General features: G+C 41.5%; 1 gene segment (V, D, J or C); it reads left to right on the top strand.

The window, feature by feature from the left end:
- Positions 1–15,018: 15,018 nt before the first annotated feature.
- Positions 15,019–21,146, top strand: LOC138223969 (immunoglobulin kappa variable 4-1-like). The segment is given in 2 exon segments: positions 15,019–15,194; positions 20,707–21,146. Coding segments are annotated over 2 exon segments (513 nt in total).
- The last annotated feature ends 437 nt before the right edge of the window (positions 21,147–21,583 follow it).

Here is a 21,583-nt window from a genome sequence, read left to right as displayed (position 1 = left end):
CTGTGAGTCTCAACTAAACACAACAGTGTGCAAATTATCTCAGTTAATGTCACATGCTGTTAGAATAGAACAAGATCCCAAACTGAACTTCATCAGAAACAATGGATTACCTTTTCAGGAAAACATGAGTTAAATGTGGGCATGGGGGTTGTTATCTGTAGTGACTCCTGTAATAAAGATGCAAAAACGTTGTTTAACTTTAACATTCAGAATGATGCTGGACCAGATTCCAGTAGACATGTCTTCATATCAGACCTCAGTGCACAAAATCTGTTTTACAGCTCTTCTTGGCTAAATATCCTTCCCTATCAAAGAAGACCATTTGCATAGAAGAGACACTTTGCATTGGCAGCACATGCTTCAGTGCTCTGGGAGTGTTTATAGCCCTGTGAGTTTAACACTTCATGACTGAGAGCTGCACTTCATGGCAACAGAACCCACAGCAGCAATGACTTTCATCACCATCTTCATCTCTGTTGTCTTTCTCTGCGTTCAAGGTAAGAATGATATACAGCAGAAAGATTTTGTGGAAGATATATGTAAACACATATTGTACTACATATTTGGACAATATTCTAGTATAACTTTTATTGTTTCTTGTTCTGTGTTGTTCCTTTCAGAGTCCAGTGGACAGATTACTGTGACTCAGAGTCCATCAGTGAGATCAGTTCTCCAAGGACAGACAGTCACTGTGAGCTGTAAGACCAGCAGTCCGGTTTACAGTGACAGCAATGGTGAACACATGGCCTGGTACCATCAAAAATCTGAAGCAGCTCCTAGACTTGTGATTTATCTTGTAAATAAACTAAACTCTGGGACCCCAAGTCGTTTCAGTGGCAGCGGATCTGGGACTGACTTCACTCTGACCATCACAGGAGTCCAGGCTGAAGATGCAGGAGATTATTACTGTCAGAGTTTCCACTACCCCAGCAGTAACCATGTGTTCACACAGTGTTACACAGCCGTACAAAAACCTCCCTCAGCAGGACTGTACAGCGAATGAACTGCTGCAGCTGGGACCTACTGCAGGTGTTGAGAGAGAAGACAATGAAATAGAACTCAAATGCACACAAACACACTGTATTTCATGAATGACATATCTGTAGTAATATGGAGTTCCACAATTAGACAGAGTGGCTCTAGCTATATTCATACCCAAGATAAAACAGGAACGATCAACATCATATGACAGACATTTTATTTTTAAGATATTGTAGCTTTATTTAATCTATTCTAAAAATGCAATGCTATAACACTAATAGCACTAAAAAAATCAAATTGTTTTTGATTAAAAATTGATTGATTCCCATAAAACACAAGGGTCGCTTCTGTTCACACCTCAAGTTCAAGTTTAGTGTCATATATACCTGAGTACAATAAACTGCTTACTTGCCTGTTTCCTCACATAACACATGACATAACAGATGAAAGCACATATTGATGGAGACAGGAACATAATGGCATGTGTGCCAACAGCATACAGTAATGGTAAGAAGCCGTATAAAATGAAAAAATAAATAAAACTGTAGTTGGCAGGAATCTGCATGTGATTAATACAGAATACAATAACAGTAGTATAATGGAGTATAACAACTGTAATGTTCACTAGCATTCAGACAGCAGCAGTGTTCAAAAACCAAGCAGAGACAGTATTGTGAGCTCAGTGCAGAAATAGTGGGGTGTGAGTGGGGGCTGGTTAATTAAGAGTATAGGAGTCTAATGGCTGTGGCAAAGACTTATTTTAATACTTCTTTAAATACTGCAAATATCTCTTTTTTAAAATGAAATCCAACAAAATTAAATCAACAATAACGTTCCACACTCTGCAATTACAATAATGTGTCCAAGCGTATATAGAGGCCTCCAACAGGTTATTGTTTCCCTGGGGTATAAAAGGAGGCAACACACAGAAAACATTCAGCTGCAGATGGCAGCAGATGTAGATGTAGAATAAATAATTATTCTTTATTGTAGAATAATAATAGTACAAGGAATTTTATTAAAGCAAAACTTTCCTCGGGAGGATCTTCAACACCCAACAGCAACCTCCACCTTGAATTCCCTGTATATACTGTAACAAAACCACTTCATCAGACCAGTGTGTGAAAGTGTGAACTCTCCAGCAAGTGGAAAGAACAGCCCCTCAGTGTAGCTCCCTCTGCTGTCGACTGGAGGCTACACGTCCCTGCTCTCTTCTACAGGGAGCTGCTGTCCCCTGGAGGCTGAGAGCAGGCTGTGTGAGAAATTCCTCCTCCTGGGTTGAGATCGTGAGGAGAGCAGTGTTAAAATGATAATGCTCTCCCCACAGTTCCCAGTAGAGGGAGATGTTGTACAGAGTGAGATGTAATGATCTCTCCCTGGCCCTCACCAAGTGGGGTCTCATGTTGCTCAATGTCTCTTAAATTCAGTCAGGGATCAAACAGAAAGCCCTTCCTTCTCATCTCTCAAAACCCTGTGATTAATGAATGATGCAAAACAGAGGAAAACCATCTATTTTCAAGTCCTACCTCTGCTCCCAGCTCAGATCTATGGAAGCCCGTTTCCGCCAGGGAGTAAAAAAAAACGCACTATGGTATCTCAGAATTCCGACTTAGTATCTCAGAATTGCGATTTAGTAACTTAGAATTCTGACTTAGTATCTCAGAATTGCAACGTAGTAAGTCAGAATTCCGACTTTGTATCTCAGAATTCCGACTGTATCTCAGAACTGCAACTTAGTAAGTCTGAATTCCGACTTAGTATCTCAGAATTGCGACTTAGCAACTCAGAATTCCGACTTAGTATCTCAGAATTGCAACTTAGTATGTCAGAATTCCGACTTAGTAACTCAGAATTCCGACTTTTTATCTCACATTTGCGACTTCGAAATAGCCATATTTCATTGTCCTTTTGTTATTGTAACGGATTCGGGTTCTAGGGCATGTGTCCTCGCCGCTCCCACCCTAGTTCATGCCTCACTGCATTGGCTCGAACCCAGGTCTTGCCAGCGTAGCTACAGAACACTTTCTTTAACCCCGGCGGCCAGCATCCCTGTTATGCGCAGGGGAGGGCGGTGCCGTCACCACACTGCAACCAGATCGTACAACCTGTGTGTCGGCCGTTCCGTTAAACTATTTTCATGAATCGTACAGGATCATAGGATCTATAAGCCTGAAGACTTGTCTTGTACAGTGGCCTGATAAAAATCAAATTAATTACACAAATTTTTATAGAATCCCATTTCCGCCAGTGAGGCTTCCATAGTACCCAGATGGATTAGTGCACTGTGGGCTTTTTAAAAATAGTTTTTATTTATGTAGACAGAATATGAAATAAGATACAGAAATAGACACTTCACATCCAGAAGAATTCACAATTATAAAAACTGAAACATACTTTTTACGTATTTTCATTTTATGTCCTTTTTTACTTAAAAAAGAAGGTCTTCCTTAGCTCAGCTGGCAAGACCCTGGTTCGAGCCAGTGCAGTGAGGCACGAACAAGGGTGGGAGCGGCGAGGGCACAAGCCCTAGAACCCGAATCTGTTACAATAACAAAAGGACAGACAATGAAATATGGCTATTTCGAAGTCACAAATGTGAGATAAAGTCGTAATTCTGTGTTGCTAAGTCGCAATTCTGAGATACTTAGTCGCAATTCTGACTTACTAAGTCAGAATTCTGAGATACCATAGCGTGTTTTTTTTTTACTCCCTGGCGGAAACGGGCTTCCATACAGATCACAATGGCAGGCCTGGCACAGGATTTATATGGAAGAAGGTGAAGAAAACACACTGCTTTAATTAACAACTACAGGAGCTGCACTACTCTATTTTCTACAGACAAAGGAACACAATTTGCATAGAAGAGACACTTTACATTGGCAGCACATGCTTCAGTGCTCTGGGAGTGTTTATAGCCCTGTGAGTTTAACACTTTATGACTGAGAGCTGCCCTTCATGGCAACAGAACCCACAGCAACAATGACTCTCATTACCATCTTCATCTGGACACTCATCATCTGCACTCAGGGTAAGATATTATTTCATTATTTAGTTTTCTTAGGGAAATGCAAATGAAGTACTGTATAATTCATTGTACCTGGCAAAACATATAATGCTGGTAATGAATACAAAAAATAAAATGTTTTTATTCTTTTCAGAATCCAGATGACAGATTACTGTGACTCAGACTCCAGCAGTGAAATCTGTAACTCCAGGACAGGCAGTCACTGTGAGCTGTAAGACCAGCAGTGAAGTAGCCTTCTGCGCTTCAAGCAATGACTGCTATCCTGGTTTCAGCAGAAACCAGGGGAAGCTCCTAAACTCCTGATCTACAGATGCAGCCATTCAAAGTGCACGGTACAGACACGTACCGCAGGTAATTGGCTGCGGTATCGCGTATCATGAAGCAATATGACGAGGTACGTGATTGGTTGACCGACAGGGGCACTCGTGGTCCGTTGGTCTTACTGTAAACGTCTTTACTGTGCCCGTTGTAGATATTGAATTTTACCACTGAAGGGAAATCTTAGTAGCTGAGCATAAAAAGAATAGGAGCATACTGTAACGCGTGTGAAGGCCATAAACGATATTAATTTTGGAACATAAACATACAGTATATAGCTGGTCTTGGTACTTTAAAGAAAAAAATACACACCAGTATTCCATTTCTCCCTAAACATTGTAAGCTTCGAAGTCTTTAAGTAACGTGATACCGGAGTCAACAAGCATACTTTTAGAATTTGATTAAAAGGGAATATAATATGGAATCGCGTATCTCAAGAAATTAATAACAATATAATTATATTCATGTTGCAAAAGAACTGCAACGGACATAAAAACTCCCTTGCTTTTAACAGAGCGTTCCATAATTTCTAACTACGAAAATGATTTAAACTGCGACACTTATCATTCAACCATATCATCGAAACTGATTATATAATTATACGAATTACCCGAATATAATATCTTACTAATTTCTTGAGATACGCGATTCTTTTAATACAGTCTTTGCTGTTCTCTAGAGGATCCTTGTGATATTTCGAGCTCTGGTTGATTCTATTGAGGGAGTAGCCCAGCTACCACTTAACACTGTACTTCCTACTTTGAATACCTTAGAAACCGGTTTAATTAGTCACAGCCAGCACTCCGGGAGAGAGGGGGTTGAGTAGTGGAGGCAGGCGAGATTTCCAGCGAAAGACACCTCCCCCTCAAAAACCCAGTAAGCAGTAATGCTTTACAGTAAGTTGAAAATCGAGGTAGATTTTGAGGATGATAAAGAGGGTAAACTGGGATGGGAGGAGGGTTTGGTTTTGCATAAGGGTTTTGCATAAGGGGCAGAAGATTTCCCTTCTGCTTTGTGTAAGGGAATTGAGTGTAAGTAAAATTACCTTACACTCAATTTAAACACAAGCTGTCTTTTTGTATGAACCTCTAAGCTGGTTCATACAGAAAATGTAGAAATGCATTAGCCTGATTATGATTAAAAAACACATAATTAAGCACGCGTTTGCGATTTAAATCAGAACACGATTTAAATCAATATAAATGTTTATATTGTAACGCATACTGTCCAGCCTCCATTTCTCTATAAAAATTTACTCTGTTGCACACACACACACACAATAGAAGCAGGATCCGCTGCCAGAAGGGAAGAAGGTGACTATTCATTGTTATCAAAAATGACTTAGAATCGATCATGTTGCGATATTTTGAAATATAAAAGTCAATTGATTGTCCATAATATCGCTATTCTATTTTTTCGAAGAAATGTTTGTTAAAAGAAAAGCCCAGCACCAGCTGGATTCGAACACACAACCTGTGCATTGTTAGTCACACACCTAGACCAGTAGGCTACAGGGGAACTCGCATGAACAGGGAGGTGAAACAGCCTTACACAGCCCTGTCGCAGTACACGAATATAATCATACCATTATTAAATTCTTTAGAAACGCGATTCCATATTATATTCCCTATTAATCAAATTCTAAAAGTATGCTTGTTGACTCCGGTATCACGTTAGTTAAAGACTTCAAAGCTTAAAATGTTTAGGGAGAAATGGAATACTGTTGTGTATTTTTTTCTTTAAAGTACCAAGACCAGCTATATACTGTATGTTTATGTTCCAAAATTAATATCGTTTATGGCCTTCACACGCGTTGCAGTATGCTCCTATTCTTTTTATGCTCAGCTACTAAGATTTCCCTTCAGTGGTAAAATTAGATATGAATATTCAATACTTAATCAGGCACAGTTAAGACATTAAATATACATATACATACTGTATACAGTACAGTTTGCATACGGTAATATGTTTATTTTCCTAAATCAATCCTTTTATGAGCATGTGAAAGGCATGGTGAATCACTGTACTTTGCATGATTGGAAACAAATGCGTGATTGCGAAATGCTGTGGTGTTACTTTTACAAAGACGGTCAATGAAAAAAAGAATGTTGACCAGGGCAATACTTTGAGTTTACACTTACAACTTGTCCAAGGTCATTCATTATTAATACTATTAGTAATATCTTCGTTAAAGACTGATGGCCACAGCTCAAACATGAGAGGTTGAGCTTTATTAGCTCCACCTTGCGGAAATTCCGGATACTATTGTTTTGCTTGTCGCATTATAGGAGAATTTACGGTAACTAGCGGTATTTACCGGTAACTCGCGGTATTTACCGGTAGCTTGCGGTACACTGCGTACAGCTTACCGGAAAATAATGCGGTATCGCCCGCGCATTTTGAATGGCTGCATCTGTACGCAGCAACTAACCGTTATACTGGGATCCCAGAGCGTTTCAGTGGCAGTGTGACCATCACAGGAGTCCAGGCTGAAGATGTAGCAGATTATTACTGTCAGAGTGCTCATGACATCAGCAGTAACTTGCTGCTCACACAGTGTTATACACCCATACAAAAACTTCCCCCAGTAGAAGAACATCACTGTAGCTGAGATCGACTGCAGGTGCTGAGGATGAAATCAATTCAATTAACTTAGTTTCTGTAACAGTACTGAGCTTAATAATGACACAGATTTACAGTTCCTTGCAGTGTTCACACCTTTCCAGTGCTTTCACAACTTATTGAAGCACAAATTACATCTAGATATAGTTTATAGTAAATATTTTTCACTTTTAGACTGTATTTGAAAGAACCTGAAAGTTATTAAAAATTGCAGAAAAAATATGTTAATGACAAAACTAAAATTTTAGGAGTGATCACCCCTAAGTCACTAGATAGAGGAAGCACCTTTAACAGCAATTACACTTGCAAATCTTCTTAAAACTTTACGCACTGAGATTATATGAATTTCTTGCAGCAACCTGATCATGATCTCTGAGGGTGATTGGGTATACAGTATGTACAGTTTGTCTATATCAGTGATTCTCAAACTTTTTGGACCAAGTACCACCAAGTACCAAAGCACCAAAGTACCACCTACAAGACATCTTCTCAAAGGAACCACAGAAAATCACAATGACCAACAAGAATGTGCACACACACACTCACACACACATATAATAAAAGTAGTACTGAGCACTTAGATAATTTAGATCGTACCACCTTGTGGCCGTTTTCCGATGCTTGCTAACACTAGCAGTGCTAGTGATTCATTTGCTAGCAGTGCCAGTGCTTCATTTTCACCATGAAGAATAATTAACAAAAGTTTTAAAGATAGTAGATGAGGAGGTTAGAAAGAGAGCGAGAGAATTTCTTAACTTCTCTAGTTCGCTTCGTGACCTACATTATCATTCAGTTTTCATCCCGTACGTGTTTTATTTTTATGATTATGCCATGAGAGAACGGAATTGGGCATCAGTATTGGTGTCTTTACTCAGTCTGTGCAGTGCAGAAGCATTTCATCAAAAGGCTTTCCATTTTGTTTCTCGTTTTCCTACCCTCAAACACAATGCCAAAGCGAAAGTGTAAATTCACAGCAGAACTAAAAAATACATTTCCATGTTTTTGAAGTGGCAGAGAAGACAGGGAAGCTGTTTGTTGTGTAAGCCTGGTACTTTTGTCTCCTTGGCAAATAAAGGTGTACTTGACTTGCAAACTCATGTGGACTTGGTCAAACACAAAAAGGCAATTCGGGGCGAGAGTTCGTCAACCAAATTAGCAGGTTATTTTGTAAAATCTGGCAGCAAAACAGAGGATACTGTTATTGCAGGAGAGGGGACTTACGCATTTCACACAGTTAAACATCATCACAGTTACTTTATCAATGAACATAAAACATGGGATATTTTGAAAACCGTCTCCATCCGGACCCCCTTCCCTGATAAGGTAAGTTCGTCGCAGTTCCGTGTGGGTCATGCCCTCCACCACCCGTTCCATCCCACACACCTGGGGCATGAACTCGGGTCTCTGGCATACCACAACAGGGCACCAATTGCGTGAGCTAAAGGAGACCTCCCTCATCCCAGGCAGCTGAGGTCCCTGCTACGTGCAGTGAGGGCGCTGACACCACCACACTAGCTCCGCTACAAAGGCAATAGGAAAGTTTCTCAGGGTGTCCTCTTTTTTTATGTTCAAATATGGTAAAACCCTAGTGGCCGATGTATAATACCCCTCACTCTCAATGGGTGTGCGTGATCTATCGGAGCCAGTATTGACAGTACTCTTGGCATCTACTCCTTTCAGCCATGACATAATACTTGATTTTTGCGAGGTATTCATTTTTCATCACTTTTGTTGGTGAATGTGGTGCTAAACTGTGTCTCTGAACGCTCGAGAGGAGTATAAACACTCAAGCATTAGCACACGCTGCATGGACGTCACTAAAGTGCATAGGCTGTGTATTTGACACATAAACTATTTTTATTAAAATAGAAAATGTAAAAACCTGTCTCAAGCTTTCTGAAACCGATTAAGTAAATTTCAGATGAAACATCCACATATTTTTTTAATTATTTAAATTGAAAAAATAAGTTTTCTTTAAAACAGAAGTTATGGTACTTTTCATAAACTATTCATGCAGGCTGATTTAAAGATGTTTTCTTTTGATAAGGGACAGCTCCCAGGCCTAGCTAAGCCTGGCTATCATGATCAATGGTCATCCATTGACGCCTATCTGTCTAGGGAGTACCAGATGGACATCTGGACTGCATTCCTAGGTGTCAGGAGTAAGTGACTCATATCTCACCTTGATCAACCAATCAGGGACTGGTAGGGCCAAGTAACCCACGTGGGACTCTGATGCCCATTAAACTTTCAGCCAATGAACAAGCTGAAGTTCCTCCAGGTAAAAACAGGCAACAGAGAGCCTGGAGAAGGACAACTATTCGGACTATTCCAGTAGGAGAATTCTAAGGAGAATTCCAGGGGTGCGAGACAATTCCAGGGCAGGACGGCCCAGGAGCAGAAAGGCTCCCAAGGGCAGGACATTCTCACAGCGTGCCTCCTGACCATCCTGAGACTCAGCCCGGACAACCACGGAACGACCAGTGTGTCCGAGTGCCAGAACTTTCCTTTGTTCTAAGAGTCTAGAGCGGAGGTTGCCAGAGAGTAACCAGAGGATCCACCCGAGGTTAGCATCAGCAGCAGGCCTCGTGAACAGGTCGGAACTGTGGACAGCTGAATCACTATTCAGAGCTAGCGCTTCATCATGAACAAACCGGTCCTCTTCCTGACCTGCTGGGACCCACAGTCATCTGTTCTCCTGTGCACAAACTCTTGCTAGTTTCAGCCAAAACTACCTAGCTGGTTTGTATCCTGATAACCCTCTCGATAAGATCTGTTAGGTTAACATGCATATTCTATGTATTAATAAATGTATCCTCGTGTATTAGTACCTGTGTGTGTGCAATGTTTGAGTTATATCGCATGGTTGGATTCTAAAGCCATTAAAAGAATCATTTTGTGATTTACTGCTACAATTAATAATTGTCCCAGTAAATGCCCAAACCCTACAGAACTGGTGCCTCATGAGAGCACACTACACTCTTAATGTGGCATCATGGAGTAAAGTTAAGTCCTGATCTGGGCTGCTTGCAATCACGTGGTTGGTAAATTCAGATTTACCAAGTTAGTTAGAGAGAGAAGAGGAGCCAGTGAGGTACCTAATGAAATTAGTTGGATGATAACTTTTAAAGTACAAAATCATAGTTGATGACTGATTAGAATGTGATCAGGTCCGTCCTTTGATGATTGTCCTTAGGGTGTCCAAATGTCCTGGGCAGAAGGGCAATAGCAAACTAAGGGGAGCCAGGCTGCTCCATATATCAGTATGGCCTTTCAGAAAGAAAATAATTAAAGCATCGATCTAGTGGACACTTTTGTTTTCTCTCCAGGCAACCTCTGCATAGTTTCCCTGCTTTCTGCCTTCATAGACAGCTCTGATTCAGCTGCTCTGCTTTTTACTGCTGTGTCCAGCTCCTGCTCAGCGGCTCCATTGACTGTCTTACCCCAGAGTGTCACTTCTCTGCCACCTGCCCTTTTATTGTCGTCTACAGTACATCTCTCATCTGAAACTCTCTACACATTGTTTACAGAAACTACCAGAGCCCTGCACCTGTGACAGCCCCCCCCTTGACAGCTCGCCTTGCCACTGAATTGCAGGACCTGGATTGTAACAAAACATATTGCTACACAGATTGTACTCTAGCCTGCAGAGACGCTGAGTCATTCTAAAAAGGGTCTGATGTGTGTAAGTATTTTGTAAAAGTTTAGAATTTGCCACGTTCACCAGCAACCATAAATGACCTTTTGCTAAACCGACCACTGTTATGGGTCATTCCAGCAAGAACCAGCGCACGGATCAATTATCCAATCACGACACCACATTAATTAACAAACCCTTCACTTCCCAGGATTTTAAACACTTATTACTCATTTTTTTAACACTCATTACCCTCAGGACTGCACTCGGTATTAGCCTCTATCCCTTGGAGCTCCTACCTTGCTGTTGCTATCAAGACATTCTCTTTCGGATTAATACTCAGGTCTTCGAATATTCTTCCTTCATCCCTCGACTCCGTCTTCAGCACTTCAGATTTGGATATCGAGCCTTTGATCCCCTCTGATGGAAACCCTGGTCTTCGATGTCCTACTTTCGGCCCTGCGATTTGGAAAAGTAGCCAATAATTTCCTATAAACTTTCAGAACAACGCACGGTGTCCTTCCTCTACCTCATGGACACCGCATTCGTTACAGGGAGGTCTAGTTTAATCCCACAGGTCAAAAACATACTTGTAAGTTAATTGGTTTCTGGGAAAATTGGCTACAGTTTGAGTATGTTTGTGTGTCTGTGTCTGTGTGTGTCCAGGGTGTATCCTGTCTTGTGGCCATGTCCTGCTGGGAAAGGCTCTGGCTGCCCGTAACCCTGTATTGGATGAACGAGTTAGAAAATGGATGGACAGAAATCAATGAAAAAGTGACAGCATAGAGGATGTGCCAGTATTTATATTAATTATCATAACATATAAATATTTAGATTTATAATTTATCATACTATATTGTGTAATTCATATTTATCATATCATACAGATTAGACAGTTGTGACATTCAACAAAAGTCAAGAGTGACATCATTTTTTAGCTTACTCTTTGACTAGGGTAGAACAGAGGAAATTCAAAGACACAGACTCCTATTAAAACTTATACCTGTGCCGCCTCACTGCTCCAAACACTTTAAGACTCACAGTGTGGATCAGTCACCCCTCAGCCCTTTCAGAGTCACTGACACACATGCGACAATGCTACCACTGATTCTACTGCTGGGGACACTGGGACTCTTTGCTCAAGGTGAGGATTAAAGATGATTTTTGTGTTCTGTGATTTAGATTATTCTGAATTTTGTGATACAATAAAATTTACTGATAACTGATTGAAAATTATAGCAATGTTTTTTTCTCATGTAAAACAATACATACATGTTTTTAATGATCAATTATTAATAACCTCTTATCTATAACAATTTCCTCTCCAGGGTCCAGTGGGCAGGTTGTTCTGACTCAGTCTCCAGCTCAGACTGTTCTCCCAGGAAGCTTTGTCTCTATCAGCTGTACAGCCAGTGAGTATGTTAGCAGCAGCTAACTGCACTGGTACCTCCAGAAACCTGGCCAGGTTCCACAGCTCTTGCTTTATTATGCAACAACCCGTTATTCTGGGGTTCCTGATCGATTCAGTGGCAGTTATTCTGGGACAGTCTTCTCTCTGAAAATCACTGGAATAGGTGAATAAGTGAATAGGAAATGTTAAAGGTGTCTTAGGCATTTTTAAGTTTCAAAGTTATACTAGAATACAATAAGTTCTTATGCCATACACTCCGCAGAGATGCAACAAGTTACAGCACAGATCAGCGATGGTTTGAAATGGGTTTTAATTCATGTAAAAAAATGCAATTTCTGGAGAACACCAAAGACACACAGAAGGTGAATCCCTGCGGTGCTCTGAATCCCAGCAGTTTTGCAAGATGTTTTATAGTCTGAGTACAGCTCTGGCCAGCCTCTTTTATTACATCTGACTCTTTTCTTTTCCTCACCCCTTTCTCTCGGTCTGTCTGGGTTACTCTTCTTTCTCTCTTCTTCCAGTTCCTCAGCAAAGCCTTTTTATTCCTTCCTAGGGAGCCAGGCATCCTGATTCCGTTCCGATGCCTGGAGGTAATCACTCTGTTACCCTGAGCTCCCTGAGGGTTCCTAGTTCCTGGGCTCTGACTGGGACCTCTCCCTGCAGCTGTGCTGACCCGGGGCTCCGAGAGTTAAGAGGGGACTGATATTGGGACGAGAAACTCTGTATAGTAGTTCACATTGTAGAAACACATATCTGTGCCCCAGAAATATCAAATTGAATGTTGATACATATCTCATCAGAGAGGATTGTGGGAAAATCTGACAGTTGCTCTGTTGTTGGGAGGAATTGCTCAGTTGGGAGAGTTGAAATGTATTTCTTTTCACCTCCTGGGTCCAGCTCCTGTAAGACTGTGTCTTTGTGTTTCTCTGACAAACCAGGTACACAGCTCCCTGAACCCTGCTGGTGTCAGTTCTATCTCTTTGTGGCTTTTTGCTTGTTTAGTTCCTTCTGCAGTGTTTAAATTTCACATTCAGTATCTGAAATGTGTGACGGGTACCACAGATGTAGTTTGACTGCAGGAGTGTCTCCAGGACACTTCACATGTCATGGAAACTGTAGATGACTGGTTTAAACAATGAGGTTTAAGATTTTAAATGTAAACTGTATCAGAAGTGCATACTGTATCTAAATGCTGTAATCCTTTCTACCCACAAATAGCTTGCTTTCAGGTATTTGTGAGACATTGTGGCCTTCAAACATTTAACAGTTGTTAATCAGTGCAAACTGTATTCACACCTCCACTACACCATTAAAACTCTCACTTTCATTTTTTTGTAAATAAATGTAATCATTGACTACAATGTAATACACTTCAGTATATCTATATAGAGTAAATATACATAAATAGATCAATATACAATACTAAATCTGATACTTATCAGTATATAACCCATAAAATCAGAAATGTGATCTGTGTGTGGATCTGAAGTCTATTTTTATCATTATTTGTTGACTAAGATGAGCCACTCAAAGTGTGAGAGAAGGGGAGCCAAAGTACTGAAAGTCAGTGTATTTCTAGTTTGCAAAAGTGACCTCTACTGGAATTACTGGAAAACTGCATTGCATTTTATAATTTAACCTGGTGTTGCCAGATAGGCAGCACTAACCAAAACAACGAGCAACATATCTATGTAACTATCACATATCATTAGAATACAACAAGATCACAAACTGAATGCCATCAGGTAACATGAACTACATCTGCATGAAAACATAAGGTAAACTAAGCCCTCAGGTTCATTAACAAAAGGAACTCTTGGAATATTCCTACTATGAAGTTGTGTTTATTGTGCATAATGAGGCAGAACCAGGTTCCACCAGACATTTCTTCACAGACCTCAGTGCACAAATGTGTTTACAGCTCAGCTTGGTTAATTAATTAAGGAAGACACTTTGCATTGGCAGGACATGCTTCAGTGCTCTGGGAGTGTTTATAGCCCTGTGGGTTTAACACTTCATGACTGAGAGCTGTCCTTCATGGCAACAGAACACACAGCAACAATGACTTTTATCAGTGTCTTCATAGTGACACTTGTTGTTTGTACTCGTGGCGAGTAGCAAATAAATTAATACAAGAAGATTTGTAATTAGCAGAAATGTCATTTTAAATGGTTCAAATGTGAAACTGTGTATAATAAGCATCTGAGGTATATTTTATTATTTATATATAAATATATTATTAATAATACACCAACCCCTTGTTCTACTTGGTACCATCACAAACCTGGAGAAACTATGAAACTCCTGTTATCCCCACAGGGTGAAGGAATGGCTATAAAAAAATCTACTTGTGACAGTTCTCAACCTAAGTGATGTGGATCATATGGCCTAATAACATTAAAACTTGTGAAGAAAGAATAATTACATTGCAAATCTTTCCCTGCAAGCTCTTCAAATCCCAACACCAACCTTCACCTTGAATTCCCTGTATATACTGTAACAAAACCACTTCATCTGACCGGTGTATGAAAGCATGAACTCTACCCTCCAGCAGGTGGAAAGAACAGCCCTTCAGTGTACTGTAGCTCCCTCTGCTGTCGACTGGAGGCTACAAGTCCCTGCTCTCTTCTAGATCATGAGGAGGGTTGTAATGATAATGCTCTCCCCACAGTCCCCAGCAGAGGGAGATGTTGTACAGAGTGAGACATTGTGATCTCTCCTTGGCCTTCAACTACTGGTGTCTCATGTTGCTCAATGTCTCTTTTAAATTCAGTCAGGGATCAGACAGAAAGCCCCTCTCTCTCATCTTTCAAAACCCTGTGATTAACGAATGATGCAAAACAGAGGAAAACTATCCATCCATTTTCAAGCCCTACCTTTGCTCACGGCTTAGCTCACATTGTTCAGTCTGACACAGGATTTATATACAGGAGAAGAAAGTGCTTTGCATACCAGAGCCACGCAGCTTTAATTGACAACTACAAAAACTGCTCTTCAACATTTTCTGCAGACAGAGGAAGACAATTTGCATAGAAGAGACACTTTGCATTGGCAGCACATGCTTCAGTGCTCTGGGAGTGTTTATAGCCCTGTGAGTTTAACACTTCATGACTGAGAGCTGCCCTTCATGGCAACAGAACCCACAGCAACAATGACTTTCATCACCATCTTCATCTGGACTCTCCTCATATACACTCAAGGTAAGATATTATTTAATAGTTTTTTGAGGGAAATACAAATTTAGTACTGTATAATGCATTGTACCTTTTGAAAATATAATGCTGGTAATGAAAACAAAATAAAATATATATTTTTATTTTCAGAATCCAGTGGACAGGTTACTGTGACTCAGACTCCATCAATGAGATCAGTTCTCCAAGGACAGACAGTCACTGTGAGCTGTAAGACCAGTCCTGCAGTGTACAATAACTACAACCTAGCCTGGTACCAACAGAAACCTGGAGAAGCTCCTAAACTCCTGATCTATACAGCAACTACCCGTCAAACTGGGATCCCAGGTCATTTCAATGGCAGTGGATCTGGGACTGACTTCACTCTGACCATCACAGGAGTCCAGGCTGAAGATGCAGCAGATTATTACTGTCAGAGTTTCCACTATCCAAGCAGTACCTATGTGTTCACACAGTGTTACACAGCCGTACAAAAACCTCCCTCAGCAGGACTGCACAGTGACTGCACTGCTAGAGTTACCACTACATCAACAGTAAAGCTCTGTCCACACAGTGTTACACAGCCATACAAAAACCTCCCTCAGCAGGGCTGCACAGCTGCAGCTGAGACCTACAGTACTGGAGGTGCACTTACATGTTTATGTTAGTACTATAAGAGACCTTTTCACAAAGTTACAGTATTCAAAGAACTGTGATTAAATTATTTATCATTTGAATCATTTTGACTGTGCGGCAGGAGAGAGAGATATTGATTGTGGACTGTGGGAGGAGACCAGTGCATCTGGACGAAACCCACCAAACACAGGGAGAACATGCAAACTCCACACAGTTAGCATCCAGGGAATTGAATCCAGGGCCCCAGCGCTGCCAGGCAGCAATGCTGTAACTCAAGCAATCATTCCTACAAACTGTATTTTTAATCACACTGCTCACAGAATGACACATGAGCTCAATACCAGACTGTAGTGCTTTATTTTTAGAAAAAAACATTTTGAAAAACCCTATTTTTTATATTTCTTTAAAGTCTTTATCCTTCTCTGTTTACAGTTGAATACTTCAAAGATACATTGTAAGTGTAAGAGTATATCTCCTGATACTAATGAAACACTACTGGCCTGTTTTACAGATAGTTGGATTAGGATAGTTTTTATTTCTTAAACTTTAGAAGAAACTAAATAAATCTGCAGTTTTATCAGCTCAGGAACAATGTAGTGTCTGGGTCTGGCTGTTAGTACAATGTACCAGTTTTCTCTGCTGACCTCGCGGGGGCGCTGTGGAGCTGGCAGTTCTATCAGTCAGCTGGCTGCCATAGTAATGCAGTCAGACAGGAAGCAGGCTTCACCTGTGGATCAGCACATTCTCCCCATCTCCTGGTGAAGCAGGCTGTTTAAGTTCAGAGTGAGCTCTGCTCTGGGCTGTGGTATAGAGCTTCATCTCTGAGCCACTGCCTTGTTCCTGGCTGTATCTGAGTTTCTCCTTGGACTATCGACCAAATTTGTCTCAATTTGAGCTTTGCACTTTCCTTGAGTTTCAATCTGCTGTGTACCTGAACTGCTTCTCAAGACCTTGACTTTCAGATATTTTCTTGTTCCTTTGATGTGTCTCTCCAGCCCCAAGCTCCGATTGTCTCCTAACTTCAGTTCTGGACTGTGCTTTGCCTGTTTGCTGCTCCTGCCTGCTGCTCACCAGCTGACCTGTTCCAGCTCTAGGGTTCATTTTATGACCTACAGACCACTGTTACAGTTCCATCTTTAACAGCCTCATTGCTCCCATGGGTCTTGTTTCTCTGTGCCTGGATTCCATGTCATAGTTATGGGACCCTCATATAAATCAGATTGAACCCCCCTCTCTCCTTGCACAAGGAAGAGACCCTGCAGAGCATCCACTATGAGAGCTGGACTGAACTCTTCCTGCTCTTCAAGGAGGAGTTCTGGGAGAAGGAAGGGATCCATAGGGGCAAGTCCATCACGGATCGCCCGTCGATCTTTTTCTACTACGTTAGCGAAGCGCTTGAGAGCAGGGTCAGGCTGGTCTGGTATCTCACACCTGGTCCCACGAGTCCCTGTTCTTCCTGGGGAGGAGTGACGAGGCTTGCCAGGAGGCAGCGCTGAGCGACCTGGCCGCCATCCACAGCAAGGGCATCCACGCTCTGTACGAAGGCAGGCTGGTGAAGTAGTGGAGCCTGGATGAGTCCAGCCTGGGTGCCTTTGTGCTCTTCACACCCTTCCAGCTGATGGATTATCACCAGGACCTGCTCGTGCCCTTTCATAGTCTGCTTATTGGGGGAACACACCGCCCTCCTCCACGCGGGGATTGAGATGTCCAGGAAATCTGCTGTGAGGGCGGCCCGGCATGTGAACGACAAAGCATCTGCCGAAGCCGTTCCATGTATAAAGACGGAGCTTTAAAAAAATCTGCAGGGCCTCTGGGCTCTTCTTTCCAAAGCACAGTGATCTCTACAGGCTGGAGGTCTGTACGCCCAGGCAGAGCCCCTCCAGAGATCAGAGTCTCACTGAGAGTCAGTCTCACATTTCCCTGGACGTGAAAATAAATCAGAGCAGTGGCTCCCAGCCCTGGGGCTGCAGAAACACAGTCTGCTGGTTTTCATTCCAGCTGAGCTCTGCTCCTCCAGTGCATTTTCATAACTTCATTGATATTCTTGCTTCTTTACACTTTTATCACACTTCAGTTGTGCAGCGTCGGCACACAGATCTTTACACGACCTGTTTTTAATTTGTCAGCTTTTTATTCTGATTGAACAGCTCCTACTAGTTGACTAATTGAAGATGAATAGTTAGGTGGGAGTGATGTGGTATCAGACACGCCCACAGTGGCAGTGACACGTTATGAACCACTTTGGAGACAGACAAGGTATCAGACACACCCAGAGATGTTTTTCCTTCTACAGATCCAATTGGTTGCATTTCAGGCATCAGAGTGAAACTCCAAAACATGTACAGATCTGAAACCTATTACAAATTCGATGATCTCCAGTATGTATAATTTTTAATATGATTGTATTTAGTAAGAAACCAGGAAGATACTCTATTTTCCTGCCAGGACCCACAAAGAGCCTGTTCTGTACTGGATTTGAGGTGCTTTAGGGGGATTGTAGTGTTTGGAAAAATAACCTCTTTAAAAGCAGGAAACACAACTGGTGCTACAAGGGAATGTTTGGCTCTCTGCCGGTTTTCAGGTTTTGCACAAGGTCAGTGAGTTCTGGAGATGGAAAATTATATTGGTTTAGAAAAGTACTGTACATTCAATGTACTGTTTCACAGTTTTCGCAATTTCTTTTCACAGAAAAGTAAAATCACTTTGGTGCAACCAGAGGGCAAACTCCCCCAGAGTCAATTCCTGAAGTCAGAGATGTTCTGTTCAATGTGCTCTCCAGCCCAACATACTGTACAAAGTGCAGGAATTGAGGAGGGAGTCAATCATCGGTGTCACTGAACATTAAGAAGAAGTTAACTGATGTCTTATAATAGCAACTTACATTTTAAGCTTTAATCCTACAGTCCTGCTACAGTATGTCTGAACACACAGAGACATATGCTGCTTTAACCAGACTCACCACACTCCACTCCATTCCAGCTATGTTGAGTGGAATAAGGGCTCAGCTGATTGTGTCTCATCCTCTGCTCCTTACAGGCATACCTTAAAGAACCCACTTAAAACATGCTGGTCACAGTTAACCGTTTGGATACAGCCTCAAGGAGGATAGGTGGGATAAACTTGATTTGTCCCAGCTACAACCCTTAACTGAATACAGGTTTGTCTGGATATTCAGAATGCTGACAAAAAGAGTCCAACTGCCTCAGTTTCATCAATCAAAAATTAACAATTGGTTTGCGAAATATACTGTAAGATTTCATGTGTTGTAGGAAGAATATCTCGGGCAGAATTCTTTACTTTAGTGACTCACTGTCTGGGTCTTACAGTATGTCTTGGAGAAAAGTTAAGTTCTGATCTGGACGTTTGCAGTCACGTGGTTGGTAAAATCCAATTTGCCAAGTTAGTCAGAGATAGAAGTGTAGCCAGTGAGTTTACCAATGAAATGAGATGGTGGCTATATTTTAAGGTACGAAATCACAGCTGAGGACTGATTAGGATGTTATCAGGTCCATCAGTGAATGATCATGCTGAGGGTGTCTGAATGTCTTGGGCAGAAGGGCAATAGCAAACTGAGGGGAGCCAGGCTGCACCAAATATCAATAGGGTATTTCAGAATGAATAGTAATAATAGCATTGAACTAGCAGAGACTTTTTTTTTCTCCACAGGCAGTATGTGCACAGTTCCTGCTCAGCAGCTCCATTGTCTGTCTTACCCCAGAGTGTCTCTGCTCTGCCACCTGCCCTTCCCCTCACTATCAGCCTGCTTTCAGCACAGTATCAGCCTGTCTTCCACATCTCTCAGCTGGAGCTCCCTACACTTACCTTGCTGACACCCTGGGAAACTCCTGCACCTGCGTTCCCACCTGACGGCTCATCCTGCTACCAATCTCCAGGACCTAGATTGTAATTAAACACATTGCATACCTACAGGCTCTATGGACTTGAGTAGAATCAATATTGCTTACAACCCATAAATCTAGGGTTCTTGATGTGATTCAATGGCAGTGGGTCTGGAACAGCGTTTACACTGACAATAACTGGAGTTCAGGCTGAAAATGTAGAAGATTATTACTGTGGGAAGATTGGATTCTACTCTACCCTGCAGAGATGCTGACTCATTAAAAAAGAAGCACGTGTGTATAAAGATTCAGAATTAAAATGAAATGAGAAAAACAGAAGAAAGCATTTTAAAAAAAAGATTGGGTATAAAGTGTGGTTTGGGTCAGATAGTGTGAATTGTGTAGATATCTCTGCGGACTAGAGTAGAATCCATATTGCATACAGCCCATCTGTCTGGGTTTCCTGATTGATTCACTGGTGGTGAGTCTGGACCAGCCTTTACACTGATAATCACTGGAGACCAGGCTGTTCTCTCAGCTCAGGCCTTTTCTGTCTGTGACGGGATTTGCATACAGGAAGGAACTTTGCATACCTGTGCCGCCTCACTGCTCCAAACACTTTAAGACCCACAGTGTGGATCAGTCACTGTTCAGCCCTTTTAGAGTCACTGACACACACAGGACAATGATGCCACTGATTCTACTGCTGGGGACACTGGGGCTCTTTGCTCAAGGTGAGGATTAAAGAAAATACTTATCTAATTTTATTATATTTATTTTATTAACATTAATTTCATAACATTAACCTTTTAAAGTTAAAGTTTAAAGAACTGAATAAATTTAGAATAAATCTAAAATTTTAATTGTGTTTTCAGAGGCAAATATATTTACAAATTTGTAAAAAGTGTGTATTATAATTAATTATTGGGCTAGGTGTTGACTTTAATATATGTTTTGATTTGTGGAATATATACTGTCGCTGTTAGTATATTATGTAAACAAGTTTTACAGAACAGAGTAAAATAGCTAAAATAAATTAAATTCCCTGTGTTTTGTCTTGTTTACAGAATCCAGTGGACAGGTTACTGTGACTCAGACTCCAACAGTGAAATCTGTTCTCTCTGGACAGACAGTCACTGTGAACTGTAAGACCAGTCCTGCAGTGTATGTTTATAACTCTAAGCACTACCTAGCCTGGTACCAACAGAAAGCTGGAGAAGCTCCTAAACTATTGATCTATTATGCAACTACCCGTCAAACTGGGATCCCAGAGCGTTTCAGTGGCAGTGGATCTGGGACTGACTTCACTCTGACCATCACAGGAGTCCAGGCTGAAGATGCAGCAGATTATTACTGTCAGAGTTTCCACTATCCAAGCAGTACCTATGTGTTCACACAGTGTTACACAGCCGTACAAAAACCTCCCTCAGCAGGACTGCACAGTGACTGCACTGCTAAAGCTGGGACCTACTGCAGGTGCACTTACAAGTTTATTATACTACTGTAAGAGATGATTTAACACAGTCACGGTGTTCAAGAAACTGTGATTATTCTATTTCTCATTTAAATCATTTTGACAGTGAGGCTTTGGGGCAGACAGACACACAAACACAAACACTCACGCCGAGGTCAATTTTCACAGCAGCGGGGGCACTGTGGAGTTGGCTAGTTCTACCAGTCCAGCCGGTTGCTGTGGAAACGCAGTCAGACAGGCAGCTGGGTTCACCTGTGGATAACCATGTCTTGCTGAACTTCAGTCTTTAAAAATAAAGTTTGTACACAGTTTGATTTCCTGGGTCTGGCCACAAGGTAGACAGGTGGGAGATATCTTGGACAGAATTCTGTACATCAGAGCTGGTGATTGGCTGAGATGCTGTCAGCTTTGGTTCTGGTACCACCCTACAGATCTCCCACTGGTGGATCTTCCTCTGGGTGATGAACAGT

This window comes from Lepisosteus oculatus, chromosome 18 (genome assembly GCF_040954835.1).
Source record: "Lepisosteus oculatus isolate fLepOcu1 chromosome 18, fLepOcu1.hap2, whole genome shotgun sequence".
In the NCBI taxonomy this organism is placed as follows: domain Eukaryota; kingdom Metazoa; phylum Chordata; class Actinopteri; order Semionotiformes; family Lepisosteidae; genus Lepisosteus; species Lepisosteus oculatus.
The sequence above is the reverse complement of the archived record's forward strand: the minus strand, read 5'-3'. Positions and strand labels throughout refer to the sequence as shown.